The sequence below is a fragment of the Harpia harpyja genome, chromosome 16 (assembly GCF_026419915.1).
Source record: "Harpia harpyja isolate bHarHar1 chromosome 16, bHarHar1 primary haplotype, whole genome shotgun sequence".
Taxonomy (NCBI): domain Eukaryota; kingdom Metazoa; phylum Chordata; class Aves; order Accipitriformes; family Accipitridae; genus Harpia; species Harpia harpyja.
Window position 1 is genome coordinate 25349859 of NC_068955.1, and position 24387 is coordinate 25374245.

The 24387-nt window shown below is 34.5% G+C and overlaps 1 protein-coding gene across 1 annotated transcript in view; it reads right to left on the reverse strand.

Annotated features, from left to right (window-relative positions):
- Nucleotides 1–24387, reverse strand: part of ELP4 (elongator acetyltransferase complex subunit 4) — a 154419-nt gene that overhangs the window by 122333 nt on the left and 7699 nt on the right. The window contains exons 3-4 of the mRNA XM_052811628.1: nucleotides 14761–14882; nucleotides 1275–1406 (exon numbers count right to left, since the gene is read on the reverse strand). Coding sequence (XP_052667588.1) covers nucleotides 1275–1406; nucleotides 14761–14882 — 254 coding nt within the window. The remainder of the gene's footprint in view (nucleotides 1–1274; nucleotides 1407–14760; nucleotides 14883–24387) is intronic.

Here is a 24387-nt window from a genome sequence, read left to right on the forward strand (position 1 = left end):
ATTCAGAATGATCAGCATCCAATTCAGCAAGCAGCAATGATAACAAGGGAAACACCCCACAAAAGATTGACCATTTAATTCTATCTTGCATAATCAACTTTCAAATAATTGAGGACAAGTACATTATGTATTGTAGAGAAATATTATATTAGTGGAAGAAGTGATTAATTCTATGAAGGTATAGAAGATGTGTGCACACCTAACTGGATTATTTATATGTTTTTCTATTTTATTAGGACATCAGAACACTATTTGTTAAACAACATGCAATTCTTTCCATATCAATGTACGAGGAATTCTGCTGGATTTTAAAACAGACAAATTATTTTGGGGATGGTTCAGAGTGGCACAGCAAGCTCCACAATAATAAAATTGATGAGATTATATGATTACCCTGGAGGCTGTTTGATTTGGCATGTCACCATATATAAGTCTTTTCTGACACAACTATATAGCCATGTCTGTGCAATTTCACAGAAAACCAGACATGCCAAGCCTTGTAAGATCATTTTGTCACATTCCAATTATGTTTTTTAAGAATAAGACTGGACTTACTAGGCAGTTATGACTACATCTAAACCAGAATTTATTAATGTAGGCTAAAATGTATAGAGAAAACAAGGTCTTTGTTCTGGATATTCAAAAATGCAGCAATTTTACTAAAGGTTGATTGTGCCACTGGTTTAAATAAGAAAGTCAGCAGCCATGGGAGATACATTATTCACAAAACACTAACAACTGTAAACTCTGAAAGACTGACCACTGGGCTTGTTTCTTATATTCTCCCTGCACAGTGATTAGTTTCTAGTGACAGTGAAGCTGATATAATCTCAAGTGCTTACTTTAGTTGTTATGCACATGGATAAGCAGGTCAACAGCTTGCTTCGACACAGTACTTTCACTACAGAGGTCTAGTAAGTACTGTTGATTAAACCTACTTAAGTAATTTGTAAGTGACCAAATTATTCAAACTTTCATAAAAAGCTGTCTCAATTTAATAATGCTCATTGAAAAATCCCATGGAACTTTAATGATTTTTACTTTTAAATTATTATTGTCTGTATTAAATTTTATAGTTTCTGCAAACTCTCAAATTCCCTTTCTCTCTGTATCTTTAGTAATAAAAAATACAGTGCTGTATGATAATCAACCTTCAGGAGGCAATCCTGTAACAGTGTCCATTAGCAGTTCTGTTGTCTAGATTCTACTGAAAAGCATTTGCTCTGCAAATTTATTTTGACTGCAAGAGGAAAAAAGTATGAAATACTGATTACCTCCACTTTTGGTAAATTTTGGTAGCGCCAGGCTATTTTCATAGAATCCTGAAAATCTTCAGACTTAACAGCTGTTGCTTCTTCTCCCCGTTCTTTTCTGTAGGTATCATCAAGCAAAGGGGCTGGAAGTTCCTACAGGTGGAGAGCAAAAGAATTTCAGGTATCTACAGTAGAAACGGCAGTTCAGATTTTTATCCTCCCCCCCCGCCCCTCCCGCCCCAAAGTTAGCTAATACAGTTATCTTAATATAATGGGTCAGTTGCAAAATCTGCAACAAAACTTGATTAAAATAACTGTTCTGAATGACTGGGTCCTAATATTGAGCATGAAAAAACCCATGTAATTATTATGGGAAAAATGAATTATACAAATATAAGAGAATGCAGAATGGAATTATCAAATTGTATGCTCTGCTTTACACAAACAACACATCTTGAGCAGCATTCATATTCCCTTTTTTTTTTTAATCTTTCTTTAAAGGTTGATCTCCTAAACTATTCTATTTCTGAGAATGGATAAGTTCCCTGCATAGTGAATATAAGCCTATTTTTATAATAAGATCACTTTTCTTTGTTATCTTCTATAAATCTTTCAAAAGTATCCAACAGACCACAACAGCCTACAGACACAGGCTGAAAACAACTGTGGCAGGATGGTTTGAATTTTCTCTTCTGCTAACCATTAGGTATGATATCTACTAATGATGGATACCTCATGAACACAAACAAGGAAGTAAAAGGAAGTGGCAAATATTTTACCCTGGAATTTTTAGAAGTTTCTAATGCAAACATTTCTGGCTTAAAAAAAAAAGCATTGCACACAGGTGGATTTAATTGTTCTATGAAGACAGACCTGGAGCTTTGACTTAGACCTAGATTAGGAACAATGTTTTATTACAAACTTTCTGCTTTATCTCTTTGTTGCATAGCTGAAAAAGTAAACAGCACTGGGTAGATATCAAGCACAGCATTCAGAATTTATGCACCGGGCTTCTACACCTACTAAAGGAATGAAGTGCAATCAAGTTTTCTGACCCAACTTTATCACCCATCTGTGTAAGCTGGAGGGTACAGGAATTCTTTATCTGCTTAAAATAGATCAAGACTTATTTGAAAACTAACTTTTCATTAAGCAAAGACTCTTGAGAAAGAACTGAGATGTGGTCTCAGGGGTTAAAAATATACAGAGCTAGCCAGTATCTCTGTTACAAGGTATTAGGTGTGAAGACATAAAAAAACCAAATTTGAAAACTATAGAAGAATCTCGATCTAAGTATGGGATACACATGTAACACTGAACATAGGCAGAACCGATACTGACCATAAACATCTAAATGACATTCACAGATTTATGTAGGCAGACATGATACAGACAGACACACACAGAAAGAAGTCAATGAAAGTTTAAATGAATCCATTTTGGGTTTAGTATTACACTAATTCAGTATTAAAGAATCCAGGAGAGAAAACCTGTATATAGTTCAATATGTAATCTTGTGAACAACACGCACTAGTTTTGTTTCTTTAGTGTAAATTAACATAATATCTACAATTATTGACAAAACTGAGAACAAATGTTTCTAATTTCAGGACAGTTGTTTCTGTCTCTCTTTCAGTGGTTGGTCAGTACACCCTCCAAGATAAAAGGTAATGGAAGCTATGAAAACTTTTATGTAGTTACTTCAATAAAGTTGCAGAAATAGAACAATTGTACCTATGTGTTTCAACAGCTAAGCAGAAGATGCAAGCCACTCCTTTGAGCAAATTATTTTATTTACTTTCTTTTTGCAAATGAACTGCAAAAGCCTGGTAAACACTTTTCATGAGAATGGTTATGTACAGAGTTAAATTTTCAGATTTCTTACAGCTTGTTTAAAAGATACACTTGTATACAATAAACTCATATTACTATAGTTGTAAAAATTAAGCTTTAAGGTTATGAAAACTACATGAAGATTATAACTTTAAGTTAGTATTTAGTGCTTTCATTAAATTTACAGATTTATAACAGATGTTTCAGTAAAAAAAGAAATTTACTTTTGTCAAAGTTTCCTTACATCTAACCAAAAAGAAAGCAGGCATACTTTCAAACCAAAGACAAAGATTTCTGACAGATAGGAGAAAATGAAAACAGAACACTGTACTGAGAGGTTCTGAGAAAGTATAAATACAAACATGAGCTGACAAGCAAGCCAATGCATTTCACATATATGCAGATACAAATTATTTCCATTTACTTCTAAGAGCATTATATAAAGGATTTTTCTAAAAAAGAATGTTATTTTGAATTTTAATTTTATAACTCAGATATCCACAACAAATAGTTAATTAATCTTATTTTCCAATTAAGGTGCTATTTTGAAAACAAATTACTGAACAGTTAAACTATTACGCCAATTTAATTTCCTAATACAGTTATTCATATGTTTAAGCTGGCTAAGGCAAAAAGGTCTTCCTTTTTTAGTGAAGAGCTGATTATATGTGATCATCTCAAAATACTGCTCAATTATACTAATTAAAAAAATAAATAAAATCAACCTTCATTTAAAAAGTGAGTTCTGTAAATGAATAATTCTGCAGGCCAAAACATTTCCAGGTATCTCTTCCTTTCACTCACCAAGATCAACTGGCTCCCAGGTACTACCTGGAACTTTTTATAGTGGTGGGTAAGCACTGTTGTTCTGAAAACAAGTGCCAGCCACAGTTTGGAAGATATCATGAAATCCTGCCTAAGCATTTCATCAAACTACCTGAGCTTGCCTGTTTCGCATCCTAACACTGATACATGCTGCTACCTCATCCTGCTGTAGTATCACCGGGCAGCTATCACATCATCCACAAAACTGAAATCCAGGAAATGGCGTACTTTACCATTCACCTTTACTGTAGGTAAAGAGAAAAACAGCACCAACATTTTTTTAAGCTGTTTAATATTTTTCTCCTCTGGAATCACTGCAAATGCCTGTCACTTGCCCTACTGGTTCATGACTTTTATATAATAATTGGCAAAGACAAATTTGAGACAGGGACATTTAGCTATATACATTTGCTTTTATATAATCACACATAATGTATATTTTACACAGAGACTGTATTTTACCCTAAAATAAAACAGAGGTCAAGACAATAAGGGGTAAGAGGTTCTCCAAGTACTGCTGATAAAGTACAAGCTACTTCAATACCCTCATGTAATACTGAAAAAAGTTCCTGCCTTGCAGTCAAACACAGAACAAAACCTTCTTACATGGCACTATATGGAAGGGAGACATTACAAATACTAGCTGTTGACACCGAAGAAGCTCAGTCCAAAACAGAGACAGACACACTATCAGTGCAACACAATTAGGCACTGTGGTATGCCTTAACCGTTGCTAAGAATGAAGCAGATTAAGAGATCAAGGAAAAAAAGTTTCATCTGAAGCTGATAAAGATTTTGGCTGTCAGAGACGAAAACCTATCTAAGTATCCATCTGAAATAGCCTTTTTTGCCAATATAGTTTATTTTTCTGACATAATAAAGAGATTTTATTCTGACATAATAAAAAACTTCTAACATTATAAAATGATTGTTTAAACATGACTAAATTCATACAAAGCAACATGAGAAAATCCATGACTCAGTACCACGGCAGTTAGCATATGCATCAGCTTAGGTCTGTTTTATGCTGTCTTGTCCCTTGCTGCCCCACAGAAGGAACCAGGAGCACTTGAAAAACTCTCTCGTACCAAGAGCAAGTCTTATTTCCTCAGTTGCTTTTCTGAAATACATTTACCTAATAACTACCATGCTTAGCTGAAGAATACGTTTCTTAGATGTACCATGTTCTTGTCCCTATGAAGGAAACATGTTCACATGATGCACTGAGACTTAAGACATTTCTGGGGCTACTAGGTCTCACAGCCATATAATTTTCTACCCCAACAAACACTATGCTCTAAAGCAAACATATCCTGAATCATATTCTTGCACGTGGTGGTTGTGAATTTTACGGCCTCTTAGTAGGCTTCGTACATAATTCAGCTGCAATCTGGAAAAGGTAGTCTGCCTGTGGAGCTGACTGGTATTTTGAAGACCAATTGCTTGAGCTCCACCTGGTATATTAACTTGGTTAAATATATTCTGGGATGTTGCACTTAAGCACAAATAGGAAAAAAATTCCAATCCTATCCATGATCTGAGTATATCTGTAATTTGAACACATTTTAGATAAAGATTAATGAACAGAACTAATAAAGATTGTTTACCCCCAGATTTGCATCCTAACATTATCACTATTATCCCAGCTCCTCTTTACCCTTGTTTCCCTCCCATTTACACTAAACTGTATGAAAGAGAGGCAGAACATGCAGTTCCTGTTTGAAGGTATGTCTACATTGACTAGAAGCCAACATGCATGCCTTCATTAGCTTGGTAAAAGACTAAACACAATACATAGGTGATCGTTAATGTTGTTTTGCCTTGGGATGTACTGATTCATGTATCCCAGTCCATAATTTTCAAACATCTTTTAACTAGATCTTTGTATGAGCACATTTGGAAATGGAGAGAGCTCAAAATGGGTTAGTAGGCTTGGGACCGGGGAGAATTACAGACACAGAACACAGTTATATAAACCTGCTTTATGGGCAATACTGAAAATACTGAAATTGAAATGATCCAAACATTTCTTTTTATCTTCATATCCTCTTTTTATCTTCATGATAACTAGAACTGGAATAAAAGGTTGCCTGCTCTTCTGACACTGCAAATTAAATGTTATTCTTTGTTTCAAGGAACTAGCTCTTTCCAAACCTGATCATGCCTAAGTGAGAAAAAGTCTCCAGTTGTCATAACATAGGTATATTCTCAAAGATAAAGGCTGGCTGGTTGGATATATACTTCACAACTCTTCACTGTCATGAAAGGTTTCATTACTGTCCAAGAACTATAAAGCATTCATCAGTTCTCAGATTGTGCTTAAAAATTGAAGGAAAAATAAGAGTTATGGAAAGGGTGAAGCAGACCAGCAGCCAAACTAGCCACAGAACACAGACACCTTCTGGCACAGCTACACAAAAATTGAACTGAAAACTACACAGCAGAACATATATGGAGTGCAGTGGAGGGCATGGTTTCTATGAGTGCCATTTAAAGATGGTTAAGCCTGGGCTTTTCCTCAAAATATCTGCCCACGGGAGATTCAAGAGCAGGGCTTTAGTAAAACTCCCTTTCTCCCAGATTCATTACAAATTGAGAAACAAAGACACTAGCTTCCAGCAGTCTTATTAAATCATTATTTATGTTTGAGAACTGTACTTCTCTATCATATATATAAAGCACTTAAATGCTGCTGAAATTATCAGAATTTAAAAAAGGATTTTGGATTATGAGCCTATTTAGGATTAAATAAGTTTATATTCTTAGAATCAAAATCAGAATTTCAGAAGAATACAAGACTATTAAAATTTTTAAAAGTTACTTCCAAAACTTCATCCTAAATTTGGAAATAAAAGTGTTATTTAAACAAAAGACTAAGAAAAGGAGAGTTGATTTATCAGCCTGTAATGTCTATTTAACCTATTTCTGCTTAAAAATATCTTAGCTCCCACATCATATAGCTTTGAAAAGCTTTGGGACTGACCATTTTGTGGCATCAGTGTGTCAACTCCTGAGAACTGTTACATTCTCCCAGGCTAAAAAAAGACAAATCTCTCATAAGGTATATAAAAAAACAAAGCATGTAGCAGTGCATTAGTTAAAATAAAAAAAAGAAAATGCACAGCACTTCTTGGGGTCAACTAAAATACAAGTCTTTGCTATGCAGCATGAATACACCAAAAAGGCAGACAAGTGCTAAAGTTATTAAGTGCGGTTTGGTTGGGGCATTTGTCTGTGTCTAGACTGAGATGTAGTAGAAAGGAAAAAAGAGAAAAGGAAGCTTGTTGCTATCTTTTAAAATAAAAAAATAAGTGCGGGGAAAAAATGGTTTTCTAAAGTGCTAACACTAAACAACAGTGCAATTAAAATAATTTTGTTTCCTACAAACCAAGCTTATGAAGGTTTTATTGCAAACAGGAAGTAATTTATTTTTTATTAATAAATCTTTTATCTTTGTAATAAAATGGTGTACAATTCGTATCTGCTGGCAATCCAGGCCTTTCTGTGTTTGCTGCCACATTACTCTGCCTGCCTTGTTTTGGCAGATGCACGAAGCAAAATCAGATTCTAACAGTTTGACCTCTCTCACTTCTTATGTTCTCTAGGGGATAATAAAATCCAAGATACAATCCCACAGCAGTTAATGAAGCTTAACCTCACACCCTCTTAATTACCAATGCATTACACCAACTATAGGCATCATACTCCTCTCTAAGCTATTTTACAATGCTAAAGAAGTACTACTGTGCTATTATTTAGCAACATAATCCAAGCTGTATGTGAAATCCCTCTTATATGAAATCCTTTGATCCTTATGGGTTTCAATAACTGTATAATTAATAGTACTTAAGAATTTAAAACATTATCTATTTATGTATCAATAGATATGTTGTTCACATGGTTTTATGCAACAATTTTGCAATGCAATATCATCACAGGTATGATTAAAGAAACGTGAAATAAAAAAATATTAAAGGGAGTACAATTCACTGTTGATTTCTAACTGCAACGATATTTAGCTAGTTTAAACTCACATGAATTTAAAGCTCTTTTTCATTATGTTAATTTTTAGTATTTAAAGGACACCAGATGGTAAGTCAGGAAGGGTAAATATTTTCTTTTCAATAATGTATTATATAAATGTCATTTTAAAGGGCCCTACTCCCAAAAGGGGGGAGGATTCTATTTTGATTGTAAACACTTGTGAAGACAAGGTCTATTGTCAAAGAACACAAATGACCGGATAGAGAATTTTTCTCCTTTCAGTGGCCCTTGTACAACAATTTATTTCCATCTCCAGGTAAGGACATTCTACAGAAATTTTTCTTTGACATTCAAAAGGACCAAATGGATGTCAACCCAGGATAAACAAGAATTGTGTGAAGAGAAAAGGGAAGTAATATTCCTCTGTTTTATGAAATAAAAAAGGTTAATTGAAAGTAGTCTAAGGGGTATTTTTTTTTAACCCATAAGAATATATTCTCTACTTCACATACACAGAAGTAAACCCCACAGTCAAGTCACAGAACTCTCTGCTATAACTTCCTCGCACTATGGCTCCATTTCACAACACTGAAACCCAGGAATGCATACGAGAAAATTAGATGGTTTTTTTATTTCATCTTTTTTCTGTATCAGTTCATGAATGCTTAATTAAGTAAAAGAAAAATACAACAACAAAGAGAATGACGTACTAAAAAAAGTAATGTGAGGAAACTAAATAAAATGAGAGTGCCCTTGTCCAAAATTCTGTAAATTCTGCTGCAGTGTATAATGCACTAGCCTAAACAGATTTAATGATAACAGCGTTATTCATGAACACCTTTAGAGATGAACACTGTAAGCAATAGTCCACTACTTGAGCAAATCAATTCTACAAAGTTACCAACTAGATTTGTAAAATAGTTATTTGTGAACACTGAAGCCTAAACATTTGGGTTTTTTTAAGCTACTGCTTTTATGATACATTTAACAGGCTAAATAAGATCTGTCTTTAAAAACAAACATAATTTTATAACTAAGATCATGAAAGAAAATATCCTAATAAACAGCAAAGGATTGTTAGATTTGAAACCTGAAATTTAAGCCAATCATTTATTTCCACTAGTTCTGGAAAATCTTTTTATTAGATTGGTCTGAACTTTTGACAAAGACCAAGCTTTACACTTTAGAGAGTTCCCAGTGTGGGTACTGCTTAAAAGGATTTCACTCTTTTTAAACAGAAGCGATTATTTTTTTTCCAGCATCCTTTTTCACAGCCATACAACTTCTCTTGTCAAGTTTATAACACAGTTTTGTAAAGCAGAAAATTATGTATTACAACATAATTAAAATATCTGCATTTTAATACAAAAAAATGTAAAATAGATATTCCATTTACCCAACATGCAAGCAAGAAAAGTAAGCAGATGAGCAAGAGCTATATGATAAAGAAAATAGATTTTTCAAAGGAACTTTCAAACTCTGAGACAGCTGCCAGGGTTAGCTTCAACCCTAGTCTTTGTGCCACAAGGCTATCTTTACTTCAGAAAGAGATAGAATAGGTGGTAGGAAAGTTCACTAGTGTTGTAACTGTAATTGGATTTCTGTGTATTAAGTGATAACATTTAACAGAATGCAGCAGCTGCATCACTGTAAGAAGGTCATGTATTTTGAAAATACAATTGGGAAAGAAAGGATAATAGGATTGTAGCCCTTCTTGCATATATATATTTTTACCTTTCAAGCTGTTATGCTTTTAATTTCTTTATGTAGCATCTAAAAATGTCAGATGACAGAAAAAATACCTCTTGCATTCATACACAGCTTCTTTCACAACACCAGATTGTGAAGAGACAGGAAGGAGTTAGAAGAGAGCTCTTTGAAAATGGAAGCTTGGAAAGCCCTTGTCACCCGCCTGATAATTTCTTCTAGGTTTGCACTCTTCCTTTTGACACAACAATGTTTTAGAGTCATATCTGTGAGGGAAAAATGTAAGCATCATGGTTGAATGTACTTTGCTGGAATAAAAAAGTCCATGTAGACAGCTATGCTTTCTTTCAAGAGGTTGTTTGCATACACAGTAATACAACACTGAAGCTCAATGGGTTGTTTATTGTTGTTGTTTTTTAAATAACCCTTGAAATAACAAAAGTACATTTTGCTGGATTCTTTCTGCATTCACCTTTTCAGTGGGAAAAGAGTAAGTGTCCACATTCTATTCTTCAGGTCTACTCAGTATAACCAGTTTGTTGGAGGCGGAATTTCTTCAGTCTTTTCCAAATGACACACTTAAGCGAAATGCCGTATTTAAAATATACTTTCACTTTTTTTTTAGAGATCTTTTGAGCTTGGTAGGAAATTTTAAAAAACTTGTTCCTGGAGGCTTTTTTGATCTTGTCCCTATTGGTTTTTTAATAAACCATTATACTTCTCTACATGCACCTCCCAGCTTCCTCACCAAGCGATGCTGCATTTTTCCCTTTCACTGTGGTACCCTACACTACTAGTGTGGTTTCTCCTGACTGACTTGGCTTCAGGATATGTCCAGCAAACACAGTGAAGTTGTGTATCTGATACATGGGCACACTAAGGGCTTTACTACTCAAGAGAATCTTCTGTGTAGTTCTCCAGAGAGAAAACTGTTTGCACATTGTTCATTTTCAAACTTGGAAGTACAATGACACCAGATGTACAAGGTAACTACTGCTTTGTGCCTTAGTATGGTAAGCCTCGAAGGACTTGATTGGGGGTAGAATTCTGGAGAATGTCTTTCCCTCTAAGGCGGCTATCCTCTATAGCATAGGTAGGAAAAGCACCTTGACCATAAGCAGCAGGCTCATAGATTATGTCAAAGTATGGGTTTTTTTTTCCTTGAAGGATGTGCTCTTTATCCTCTCTTCTTGTAAGAGAACCTCCAAAAGGCAATCTCAACAGAGTCCAGAAGTATCTTGTAATAAGATTCCAGCATGAAAAGAGATTCCATAAAAATGCAGTAATTGCACAAAGCATTCAACTTTTCCACAGGAGATGAACAGATGCAGCTCTAGAAAGCAGTTCTGGACCTCCCACTTTTCCATCTCAGGGTTCCACGCTCCCAACGGAATGGTCATTGAGGTAACATTGGCCAGGGTCCCACAGGGAAATTGCTGGGCTTCAGGGGATGCTGGTTTCTGTTTCCCAGCACGTATACTGACCAGTAAGTCTTCCTCTTGAGACAAACTTTGCACAGGCTCTATGGTAAAAGCAACTTAACAGAAAGCACTCTTTATTGTCAAGATGAACTCGTAACTTGCAAATATAATCCAATGTTTTCTCATTAAAACTTGTGAAAATCAGTTCACGCCCAAGGTCTAGATAAAATAATTAGGAAAAAAGGCAAAGAAATTCTTATATAGGCAGTTTAGGCAGTTCTAGAATTTTAGTGCCAAATCTGAAGTAGGAAAAGTGAGAAATATAGAAATGCAGCCACCACAGATACAGATTTTTTTTTTTTTTTTTTAAGACTGGAACCATACCCTGGCACTAACAAGGAGAATGGGCATAAACAACTAAGCTGTTACATAGTTACTTATTTTTCTGGCTCCCAGAAGTCAGTTTGGTATCCTAACTTGGAATGGATGCAAGCCTGTTCTAATTTTGTCTACAGTGATGTTCAGGGAAATATTCAACCCCCCTGCTTGCTGTTTCTTGCAAAAAAGCATAACAGTGTTTAAGTTAAAGATTTCCTCTGTAATAAATATAACCATATACTCAAATTTGTATGATCCGTTCTCAAACACATACACTATATGCAACTTCAAAATAGCCGGCATTAACTTTAGAGTGCTGAATTATATAAAAAAATACAGCCACTAAACACAGTGAAGGAAATAGATACAAGAAAAAACCCTATCTACTTTATTAGTTTCTCTTTGTGTTTAAGTTTGAGCACATAACTGCCTTTCATAATTTGTAGTCTAAATAAAGTATCGTACTGAAAATGAAATGTTAAGATATAATGTTTCCTTCAGTCATTTTATTATTTAGTTTTCTATTTGCCAGTGCAATCAGTTTTATTTTATGATCGATCACAAAGTATACCATACTATTTCTTACATTATATACTATTCCCAGTATTTATGACCTTATAGTAAAAAGTTGCCTTTTGTTGAAGAATATAGATTGAACAGAAATGCTCTTAAATGTTTAAAATACTTTCTAAAAACCAGCATGTATATAGTTCTGTAGGTTTTACCAGAGATGTATAATTTTTCAGCATTATGTCTTAATGCCAATTTCCTGAAGGAGCTTTGACTACAAAAGGCATGAATATGTTTTCAAAGGATGATGGATAAATTGGTGGGTGGTAATATAATATATCTTAGGCAGCTGATCAGGGCTTTTTATCCTCTCCTTGTCTCTTAGCTATACACAATTTCAAGATAATTATGGTCTATAAGAATGTCTTTTCCCCTTCCTACTACCAGCAATATTTGTCTTGGTTATAGGTTCAAAAAACTTCCAATCACATCATAAAATTAGAATAGGGCAATTATGGCATCTCAGCAGAGAACTGATTGTATAAATAGACTGACCACACAATATGGACATAGGGCAGTTAATGAGTTGCCTTTATGTAAAACACCAGTTAATTACAATACTAGCTATAGAATATATTGAATCTGTACTTCAATTTTACAAAATAAAAACCAAGCATGAAATGTATAATTCAAGTTGATATGTACCATATCTATGTTGCCTTTCCAGTGAAGAATACAGTCCAATCAGATATTGAAAATAAATTAATTACTAATCTCATTAAATAAAAAGCAATGTTATTCAACGGTCAGATATGCTATATTAAAATCCTGACTTGGTAGAGACATACAAATCCCAAACAGCTCATTTTTATGACAGGAGAGGACTTCTTGAAGCACCTGAAGGTCCTCTCTTTTAGAAGTCAAGTGAGGCAATCGCAGGGAAAACTCCTTTACTTCTGTAATACGGAGACCCAACTGTGGCCAATGCCAGTCTTAGATCAACTTTTTCCAGGTGAGGCAATAATGTTTTTTAGGTAACACACACTGGCATTTTGAGAAGTGCCTAAGCTTTCCAAGTGTGAAAGTACATAATTTTCTAGATTGAAGCCTAGCATATTACAGGGTTACTTCACTGAACCAATTTCAAGACAGCAATACAAATCAGAGAAATCAACTCTACTGCGCCTTGTCTGTTAAGCAAAGGAAGTGTTGAATATTCAAGGTAAGAGTATAAAAGCATAGACAAGAGTACTGTTGGATATATAAACACACAAATGGAGGAAGAAAAGAAGACAAAATTATGTTTTCCTCAACTTTCCTGTAATAACATTGTCCATCCATTATAATCTTTTATAGTAACACCACTATGGAGTTACAACAGAGGAATGCAGTATTATTATGTAGTGTTTACCCCTGAAAAGTAAGAAGGAAAACTTACTCCAAATCAGACAACAGAACTCAATAAGTCACATCGAACTAACTGACCACAAACTCTAACTGGTACAAGAAGGATAGATGTACATAACAATGTCTGTTGATTAACATGCAAAAGCCTAAAGAACAGGAGCTAGGAAAAATATGACACGCTTTGAACAATAGATTTAAAGGTGAATGAAAGAATAAAATGTATGTTAACTACTCCATTTTAAGAAATTTTAATGCAATGCAATAAAAATATTCATTTGAATAATGAGAAAAATAACTGCAATGATCATGTATTGTATGGTCAGAGAGTCAGTGGCTTGATAATCAGTTATTTAAAACCAAATATTATTAAAAAATATAGCAAGTTCTTATGTAATTCATACTTCACAATCAATTTCTAACCTATTTGTTTAGGCTATATTCTAAATCTCAAGAACAAATGATAAAAATTTCACCCCTAAATGAACCCTCTTTAAGTTCATAAAAAAATTATTAGATTTATCATAACCACAATCATATCATTTCATTAAGAATATACTTTTTCCTGAATACTGAAGATAATATTGAATAGATAAGGCATAGAATCTACCATCACTATGTGGGAAAAAAGAAAAGTAATCATTTTGTCCAGAAATAGTCTCTGAAGACTCTTAAGGAAATAGCCAGACTTCACTTGATGCAGAAGTAATCAGTAAATTATATGTTACTTTTGATATTAGAAAAAAGCAGCCTTAGAAAGACATAAAATATTTAATGAAATTTTGTAAGATTATCCTCACACTTCAGCATTTTTTGCAGTATTGATCAGGCTTTTTCCCTTATGTAATTTCCTTATAATGGAAACTATTAGTGTTTGATAAGGAGTTCACTGAAGTCTGAAAGGAACCTTTCTATATGACCTAATCCAAAGCTGACCATGTTTCCTAGCAGAAAAAAGACAGTCAGAATGAAACGTACATGTAAAGGAAGTTGTAAAGATGTTAAATGATATTTTTCTTTTCTATAGGAAACTACAATAAGTATCTACACAAATTGTACAGTTTCCACCACAATATATTCGAAGCAGATTAACTAATTTTCCTGATAGGCAGGTGGAAACTGTAAACAGTTGGGTTTACTCACACCATTCAACTAAGCCAACTAGTCTGTCTGGTTTTCATCCATAATCAAAATAAAGGATAACCAGGCTCCTAGCCTGATTTGGCCTTGGGAGGATCTTACTCCATTGTCCGTAGAGGGAGGTTAGTGAACTAAATTTAATTCCCAAACCTGGCCAGTGGAAATACTCCTGCACTTCCCAACACATTCTTATGAATCACCAAGACTAATTAATTTCTTACTACACAACCTATACACTTTAAAATCTATTTAAATTCATCAAGAGATAACAGCTTTACTTGTCAAAAGCTATGAGTCTTCTTTACCTTTAAAATGTTGTCAGGATGCTCTTTAGCAGAAGCAACAAACAAGTCATGTCCACAGACAACTCCCTCTGCGAGAAAATACTTGAACAGCAAATTGGAGTAAAGACCGTATTTATCTTCCTCTGTGAAAACAAGAATGGTTGGAATTTTTTCTTTTTTGTTAGATAAATCACCCACCTGTATTTTCACAACACTATAAAAGCTCTCTTTTAGTCTATCTCCTAGAGTATATAATGTACAACATAGATAATAGGTAAAATATGATTCCAAAGCTTTAAAAATAATGCTTGATAATACTGTATTCCTAATTTTTCAAGCCAGGAAAATAGCACTCAATCATGTATTTGATTCTAAGATATGGATGGGATACAGCAATAGTGCTATCTCCCTAACAAGGTTTCCCATAAATATCAACTGATTACCAAATCATGGTTTAATGGGAAGGGGTTTTGTTCATTTAGGAGAACTGTGTTAATATTTATATTCTTAATGCTTAAAATATTAATCAACTTGCTTAAAGTATCTATTAATTGATGCTTTTCAAATGTACTCATATTTGGCATGCTAAATATATATATACACACAAAGGTATCATTTCTTATAGAGACATTCTTACATCTGTATTTCTTTCCAAACTATATATTGATATATTGAAAAAATAGACAATTTGCAATGCTGTTTTTTAAAGCTAACCAGAGCAAAATCATGAACACATTCAAAAGACACATGAATTTATAGTTTAAGAAGTGAGACAGTACTTGTTAACAGACATTGTGAATACTAGCCTACCGAAATAAAAATACAAACTCCCACTGACTTTAGAAAGGCTAATATTTCCTTCAGCTTCTTCGTTGCAAGTTAAGTATCAGAAATTACCAGAATTAGAAAGTCTTAATGAGCTTCATACAACTAAAACTTATCATGACTCAAAACTATGGTGGAAGGGAATGAGTAAATAACAATTGAAATTTGAACCATCTCTGATTTTCTTTATTTTTAGGAAATATAAACAATAGCAATGTTAACGCTAGCAAAAAAAAATTCCTAACAATATAACTACCTGATTAATTGTCCAGTAAAATTTTAGATCATGCTCTTTGGAAGATCATATATCTGATATTTATTTAGAAAGATATCTGAAATATTTTGTGTGGAAGAAAAGTAAATGCAACACTGTAAGGTTTCACTTTTTCATCTGTTAATCTGGCTGCTGGAAGATAACACACAAGGATGTTGTAGCAGAAAAATAGAGAGAGATATATTTTCTTTATACAGAACCAACAAGACTCTTAATCTACTCTTTGTGTGACTTGGAAACAATTTCCTCATTATTATAAATCACATATGAAAATACTAAAAGAAAAACCACAAAACCAATAACAAAGGCTGAAAATCAGAAAGTTGTCATTCATATCTAACTTGTAAAAAATACTAAAGAAGGAAAGCAAAAAGACTGTAACTTTGATATGTACCAGAATAGCATGTTTTAGACCTTAAGAGTCAAAAAGAACCAATGAAGCGGAGTAGGAGGAAGGAAAGTAAGAAAGGAGATGTATATCCAAAAAGGACAAAGAACATTAATAGCAATGGGGAAACTTAAGAAACAAATCACAGAAAAATGGTGTTGCACTGCTACACTCCTAATATCATGCACAAGTACTGACACCTTCAGTGGTTACATTAACAAGAGAAAGAAATTCAAACCACAAGTTTTCAAAGTCACTGGAGAAGGAACAGTTCTCCCAGAGATATCGCCCATCCTCCATGAGATATTGTGCAAAACAGAATTTATTTCCTGCTTTTTCTATTTCACTTTAAAATTTAGTATTTGGGATACTTTTTTTTTTTTTAAGGTAAAAGGTATACACTTAAAATGTGGAAAATTTATTTCTTTTATTTCTTTCTTCTTTCTTCATCAGAATAATCCCTAAAGATATACTGTCAAGATTACCTACTTTGTTGTTAAGGATACTTCTTTAAAAGTTTCCCTTTCGTTAAACCCAAGAAATGAAGTGACTCTCAAGCAACATTTCAAGATAGAGAAAAATGCTTCGTAACACCGTTGCTAAGACAGGAAATTACATAAAACTGGACATCCAAATAAGCCAAAGGGAATACAAAAACTACAACACTGTTGCTACTAGTACTAGCCATTGATACATCCAGTTTACTGTAGAGTTTGATGATTTAAGAACTCAGATTGTATTAATATAATTTACTTTTGATACTGTTAACCTGCTTACTAGGCCATATTAGCCTTCTAATGTACTTCTAATAACATATTTATCTTTTTTAAAAATAAGTCTAGTGAAAAATATGGACAGATCAGTATCGTGAAAAGTACAGTACTGACAAAGGCTTACTGTTGACAGCGCTGGGTTCCTTATTAAAATTTCAGCAGGACTGATTTCCAAAAGCATTACAGAATTACAAACTGCAATTTCCTTGAAAGTTTGGAGTTCTTAATTAAATATTTTATATGTTTACTCTCACATCCTTAAAAAGCCATTAATAGTGTTACTGAAGAACTGTTTCCGAGTAACTCCGCTCCATACATTGTGCTGTGACTGAGGATGTAGATCCATGTATGAGACTAGGATGGAGACAAGACTCAATTCAGATAAAACTGAAGCACTACAGTTGTAGAAGCAAAAAGTAGAACTGACACTATCTAAAGTTTTGAAGAAGTATTACAGTCTTATTTTGTAAATATAGTCTCTGGAGCCTGCTTAGATCTTAAACTGCTTCAACAAGATGTAAATAAAACCCATATGCAGAGTAATTCTCCCTTATAACTAAAGTCCAGGAACACATACAGCTCCTGCCCCCTAAATGTTGGCGCTCTCTAGTTATTTATGCTTTGGTTGCTTACTGCAATAATTGGCAATATATTATTCACAGTATATTGATTTCCATGTGCTAATCTCCATCTATGAAGCTCTCAATTTAAGAACCAAAGCCCTCTAGAAGTCAAAGTGACAGCATGATATCTACTTTTTTTTTTTTTTTAAATTGTCTGAACTACCTGAAAGAAGCCACCAAGCCTTTCATATAATCACATCACTGCAGCAGATATCAGTGGAGGTAGCCAATTTTGTTAGACCTCCCTCCCTTTGAACAAAAGAGAAAAAGGAACCCTAGTAGGGTGCTCTGGAAGGATCCTCAGCTGTAACATTTAAGTTATCCTTGGTGAATCCAAAATCTTGATTTCTTAATTTTTATCTACAGGTTGACGTACACCTTCTTCACCATTTGAGGCACAGAAACACTGAGTTGTATTGCATATGCACAGGACTTAACTGACATTTAATGAAGTATAAGCCAATATTCCATTTAGTCCAAGTATTTTATGGCTGGTGTATGTGCATGCAACTATACAGAGAGTCTTTCCAGATCATCATTTCTGATATTAATTATTCCTTAGAAAGTAAACAACATGCTCAATTTTGTGCCAAACATAACACGGAAACTCCATAAACTCTGAATAAATATAAGAAATCATACTGTGTGTTGATGATTATTTAACTAAATTAAGAGGAAATAAGGCTGTAGTAGTTAAGAAGAATTTTTACTCAAATTTTATTTGAAATGCCGAAATGTTAAAACTATAGAAGTGAAGCAATGGGGAACAGGGATATAAACCCTTTTTCTGACCTATCCAAGATTATAATTCATTTTGTTGAGTGATAGACTTATTTGTAATATAACAGGACTAGAGAGGTTCTTACACTGCCATACCCTTCCAAACCATATTTTGCAAAACAACAAGGAATTATCAATTTAGCAAATTAAAAACATTTATGTTCAGTGTAAGGACACATCATTTTAGCATTAGCCTTTCCCTTAGTCTTCTTACATTGCTTTTCATAACAGTGAACTTACAGTAAAAATAGGAAATTAACTATGGAGAGTGATCTAAATATAAAACACCTCATAGTCTGCTACAGTACTCTAAGGATTAAATGTGTCTCAGAAAGCCTTTACAAACAGCGTATCTTGAATTGTTAAAGTCAATGCATCTGTAAGAATCCCTCAGTTCTTCAATTTGTCAGATAGAGGATGGCTTTTTATTGATTCATTTCTAGGTCACTAAACTTTTGTGGTATTCAAAAGATCTAAAGTGCACCCATATGGGGCTTTTCTGATAGCATCCATTGTACCCTGGCTTCAATAGTTACGTTACTATTCAAAACCACAGCAGTACAGCTTTCTTCTTGTAAATAAACAAACAAATCATTTAGCACAGGTACTTCAGTAGCTCACTGATTACTTTCATAGATAAATTGAATTAAATACTTTGAAGTATATTTGATAACGCTTGGACTTGCTATTTTGATGGCTAGGAGAAATTCTCAACTGTTATCTTTATTTTTCCAAATTACACTCACATCCAAAAGAACTACCTCTATTCTGTATGTGTAGGAACTAACACTTAAATGCATTTTAGTCAGCCAAATATGTAAGACAAGCCTGGCCCAAATCTTTATTCTTAGCCTCCATACTAAAGAACTGTCCCACCAGCAGCCTTCATTGTGAACTTTACTTCTAGCTAATAAGGCACATAAACAAATAAGACTCTTGCAGCTGCAGACTCTTTTCTGTGTCCAGTCACCACAAGTCACACAACAGTCCACAGCTTTCTCTGATTCTTTTCGAACAAAGAGTGTTCTACAGCTAAGTAGCAGGTAAGTAACTAGTGAAGCGTAAAACTATACAAGGAAAAGATATTATTTACCTAGAAGTTATGCACATTGTCTCCAGGACAAAACCTATTCTGATCCTACAAATAGGGACATAAATAAAATAGTTTATTGTGATCGTTATCCATTGGTCTCTTTCCACAACAGCATGCTTTCATGGCTAAAATAGTCATGAAGTAAAAGCAGAATTGTCAGTATCAGTGCAATGAATTCCAACATATAACCATGTTGAAAACTAAGGATAAAGACCAATTCTTATTTATGGCTCTTTTCACCCCTACACTGTATAGGCTACTGACCACGTAAGAGACATTCTCCACACCTTTGTGCATGGACTGTCTGTAGCTACTACTCAAAGAAGTCAGTGGGTCATGGAATTAGATGCAAAATTTTAAGGCACTGGAGTTTAGCTAGGGCACAGAAAACAAAGAGAGCAGATATGAGTGAGCCACTGTAAATATATAATTTATATAAAAATTAAGGGCAAAAATCTCATCTAATTATAGAAATTGATATGTAAACATGTGGCCTTAAGAAAAAATCTCTAGCCATAACTGCTCCCGCTGCACAGAGATGTTCATGTTCCAAGAGAGGGATGGAGAATAAGCACTGTAACTTGAAGAGGAACAAAAAGTCAGGAACAAAATCCACCATAAGGTAACAAATATGTATAGATCGTGTTTACGATAGCTGACTTTTAAACATCAATATATTAAACGCCATGAAGGTCTTTGAAAAACTCCAGAGATAATTTGTAGTATAATTGCTTAAAATGATGAGAGCTAGAAGAGGAAAAAATAAGACTGAAACAATGTAATGTACAGATAGCTTATTTTTCTTCTTGTACAAAGCCTAGACAGGTTGCCCTAAAGCTGCCAAAAGCCTGTCATAGCCTATCAGTATTGATCATTTTTTCACCAGATAGTTCTACAGTATGGTACTGTGACCTAAGGTGTGTCTTTCTGTAGCTATGAAACATCTCTCTGAATTGCTGCAGGTTATAAGATGCGATTATTTTAATAATCTGAAATTCCATTTAAAAGATACTTTACTAATGTCCACATTTACTAAGCTTGAGGGGATATACTTTGTGTCACTTGCATTTAATTAGCACATGCCAAAACCGCGTTGTCAAACATGTAAGTTACAATATTTGGCATTTGGCCATACTTCAGGAAGGTGAATTCTGGTAACTTGTATTTTGTAGAATTATATCTAGCAAATCACTGTTTTGTACCTCTCTGGAGATTATCTTTTTCAACTTTAAAAAGATGATAAATTCAATTATATGGACAAGTGAAGAGAGCTCTTACCAGTCAGGTTAAATTGCATGTCTAACAAAAATAATAGTAGCTAATTAAAGTAGCTGAAACTGCTTCAAGGCTTAGAATGTACAAGTATAGACCTGCTTTTAATGAGACAACTTTAACTTTTAATAATTGACCTCAGCTACCAACAAAAACCTTCCTACTAATAATCTTTAAAACATTTAGCTGTCAATGACCTTGTCAAAACTAGAGCATCTTAAAGGTATGTAAGAATGGGTCCTTATAGGGTACCCAGGAGAGACCTATTTGAGTGTGCTGTAACTTACTATGCAGGATGTGCCTTTTATATAAAGGCTTATTTAAAAACCAAAATAATATCCTCCTGGAAACTCTTCCTGAGGCTGGGAAAACAGACATCCAACAGGTTGAAGTACATTGGAGAGAGGAGGGGGGAGAGCAGTGTGCTTAATCAACAGCTATACTATTTGTTTGTTTTAAAAGGGGAGATTCTTCTAGAAAGCTAACCTTCTGGAGCAGTTTAAGATGAAACAACAAACAAATGGTCTCACATTCATATTGAACAAACTGTTTTAATAGTGTTCAAATTTCATTTCACGCAGAGTCAGAATGCTTGTTTTACCACTTCTTATAAACCCAGTGTAGTAAGATCTTTTGAAATTAAAGTATTAATTAAAATCCAAAACATTCTTACTATATGAACAAAACTCAGGAAGTTTCAAGTTCCTCTAGTAGCTAGGATCTTGCATGAGACTACCATGTGCCTCAACTCTCTAATTCTCATACAAATAAAACACTGTCAAAAGAATATATTATAGAATTAAGTTCAACTGAAAATCATGATGCTCTTTATTATGAATTAAGTTTAAAAAAATTATGCACTTATATTTCAAACAGTATTTTACCGTCTTCTCAAGTAATCAGTGCCATTACTACATCTTCAGAACACAACAGTTAAAATAAATATTTTAATACCCTGAATCTACTATTATTTGGTTAAATTAACCAAGATAATGTGTCAAATAATGAAGATGAGCATTTAATTTGCAAAGGGAGCTAAGCTAAAAGTAATGCAATTTATTCTTGCCTTAGAGAATGTTGAAGGAAGGGGGAAGAATTTAACCTTTTTATAACACTTGGAGTACATAGCAAAAAGATCTTCCTAGGAGGTTTATCACTGACAGCTTCAATCCTGTATAATATTAAGCTTGCCTAGACTAATCTCATGACAGAATTTTTTTTATACTGACAGGATATTCTAACAATGCAGTTACAATTCTACGTGCACCAATTTTAAAAATTAGTCTAAAAATTTTTAGACTAATGAGTCATGAATAAATATAGTTCTTACTTTAAGACTTTTTGTATATAATTATATGTTTCAAAATAATACATGGTAAGTCTTATTTGGGAAAAAAAGTTAGCTTTCAAATCTAAAAGAGAGATTCTCCTTAGTGTTTCTGTGAAGCTAAGTTTAATATCAGATCACAAATAAACAACCAACACAGGGGATAAGTAAAACCCACCACTGAGCATTGCCAGCTATGCACTCAGAGAAAGGGAGAAAAAAATTCAGGTAAAAATCCTACCGTTTTCAAATCATTGAGTCTTGTCATCTCTTTCATTAGAACACAAAACTCACTGCCTTTGTACTCACTTCATCTGGTGCCATTAAGGTCAGGTCAAATGGATAGCTAACCCTATGCTCAACAGTAGCCAAAAGCAGATACTTAGGAAGAGGTAATAAGAACTGAACAAGCAAATGTGATGTTTCACCCAAGCACTTGCTCAGCCTTCCACCATTTGTAGCTCAAGGACTTCCTTAGTTGAACTTGGTATCCACTAACCTAGTAATGCAAATGGTTTTCTCTTCCATTAAGCTGCCCAGTTTCCCACTGAGACCATGATTTTTTTTTACATCCACAACACCCCATGGTGAAGTATTCCACCACTTAATTGCGTACCATCTGAAGAACAACTTTCTTTTGTTTAATGACAATTTTCCAGCTAGTAGGTTCATTTGATGCCACCCAGTTCATCTACTGGAAGGGGCAGTGAATGTTGTAATGGGAAGACAAAACAAAACTCATCTACTTTCATAATCTCTCACCTGTGTAAAATATGACAGGTTCTAACATTTTTTTTCTTCTTCCTTTGTCCATAGCAAGATTGCAGCTCTTCTCAAACTGAGTGAGAAAAGTAAGATCTTCACTGAAAGCAGTAAGAGATAAAACTTCTATCATTCTTCCTGAATTCACAGAAATTTGGGTGAAATTTCATGAGAAAATTAAGCTTACCTGGCACTTCCTGCCTTGAAAAAGGCCATCTACTTTCTCTCCTAGTCCTCACTGTGCAGTCCTCCTTTCCCTTGTGCTGGCTCTGGTACTCCTCTCACGTTAGTGAGCTGATTCAGGTCACTAAACAGACAGAAAAGTCCCCACTCTTTAACTGGGTGAGTTTTCTGTCAACTTGGGAGAGCTGAGAGTTGAAAAGCACTAGCACTAGCTCAAGGAACAAGACTGTGCAGCTAAAAAAGGGGAGAAGGATTTGGAGAACTTCTTTCAGCAATAGTGAACTGCTGTATCAATTCAGTTTTCTCAAAAAATCTGAACTTAAATGGTAGCCATTAGACAAATGGTGGCCTATATGGAATTAGGTAATTCTGGCAGGCAACCATTCAAATTACTTAATCTGCACCACAACATACGCTAATTTATACACTTCATGTAAAAATCAAGATTTTCTAAGATTCAGTGAGGCAACAAGACCTGTCTCTAATAATGGATAAAATGGAGAAATAAAATACAGCCTTAAAGTAACAAGAAGCCATAATATGAGCAATTACCTTGCTTTCTGGCAAACACAAAATACTGTTCAGCCTGCAGGGCAGGTTCACATGAGCCCTAAACCAACAAAAGATAACATGATGTGATCCCAACAGTGGCTAAACCAGATTTCAAATAAGCTCTCCCCAGATCTTACTGTTAGGTTCTTTAGTGTTAAGACTAATTCAAAATATTACAACAATTCAAAATATTAAACCAAAATTCTAGATACCAATGCAGTCTCCCAAGTGACAGCTGTCATTCCACAGAGAAAGTAAACACAGATAAAATGTTGGGACAAGACTGTGTGGCCAGCAGGAGCAGAGAACCGATTGTTCCCCTGTACTCGGCACTGGTGAGGCCGCACCTCGAGTCCTGTGTTCAGTTTTGGGCCTCTCACTACAGGAAAGACTTTGAGGTCTTGTCCAGAGAAGGGCAACCAAGTTGGTGAGGGGCCTTGAGCACAAGTCTTATGAGGAACAGCTGAGGGAACTGGGGCTGTTTAGTCTGGAGAAAAGGAGGCTGAGGGGAGACCTTATAGCTCTCTACAACTACCTGAAAGGAGGCTGTAGTGAGGCAGGTACTGGTCTCTTCTATCAAGTAACTAGTAATAGGACGAGAGGAAATGGTCTCAAGTTGCGCCAGGGGAGGTTTAGATTGGATATTTGCTAGTTGTATCTTACCCTGTATGTGAGTTTTTCAGATTTTGTCTCTACACTCTCATTTTACAGTTTTGCACTGATCCTTAACAACCTGTGCGGCATTCAAAAGCTCAGGATTTAGCCAAAATGGTGCCTTACTACACTTGCAATCTTC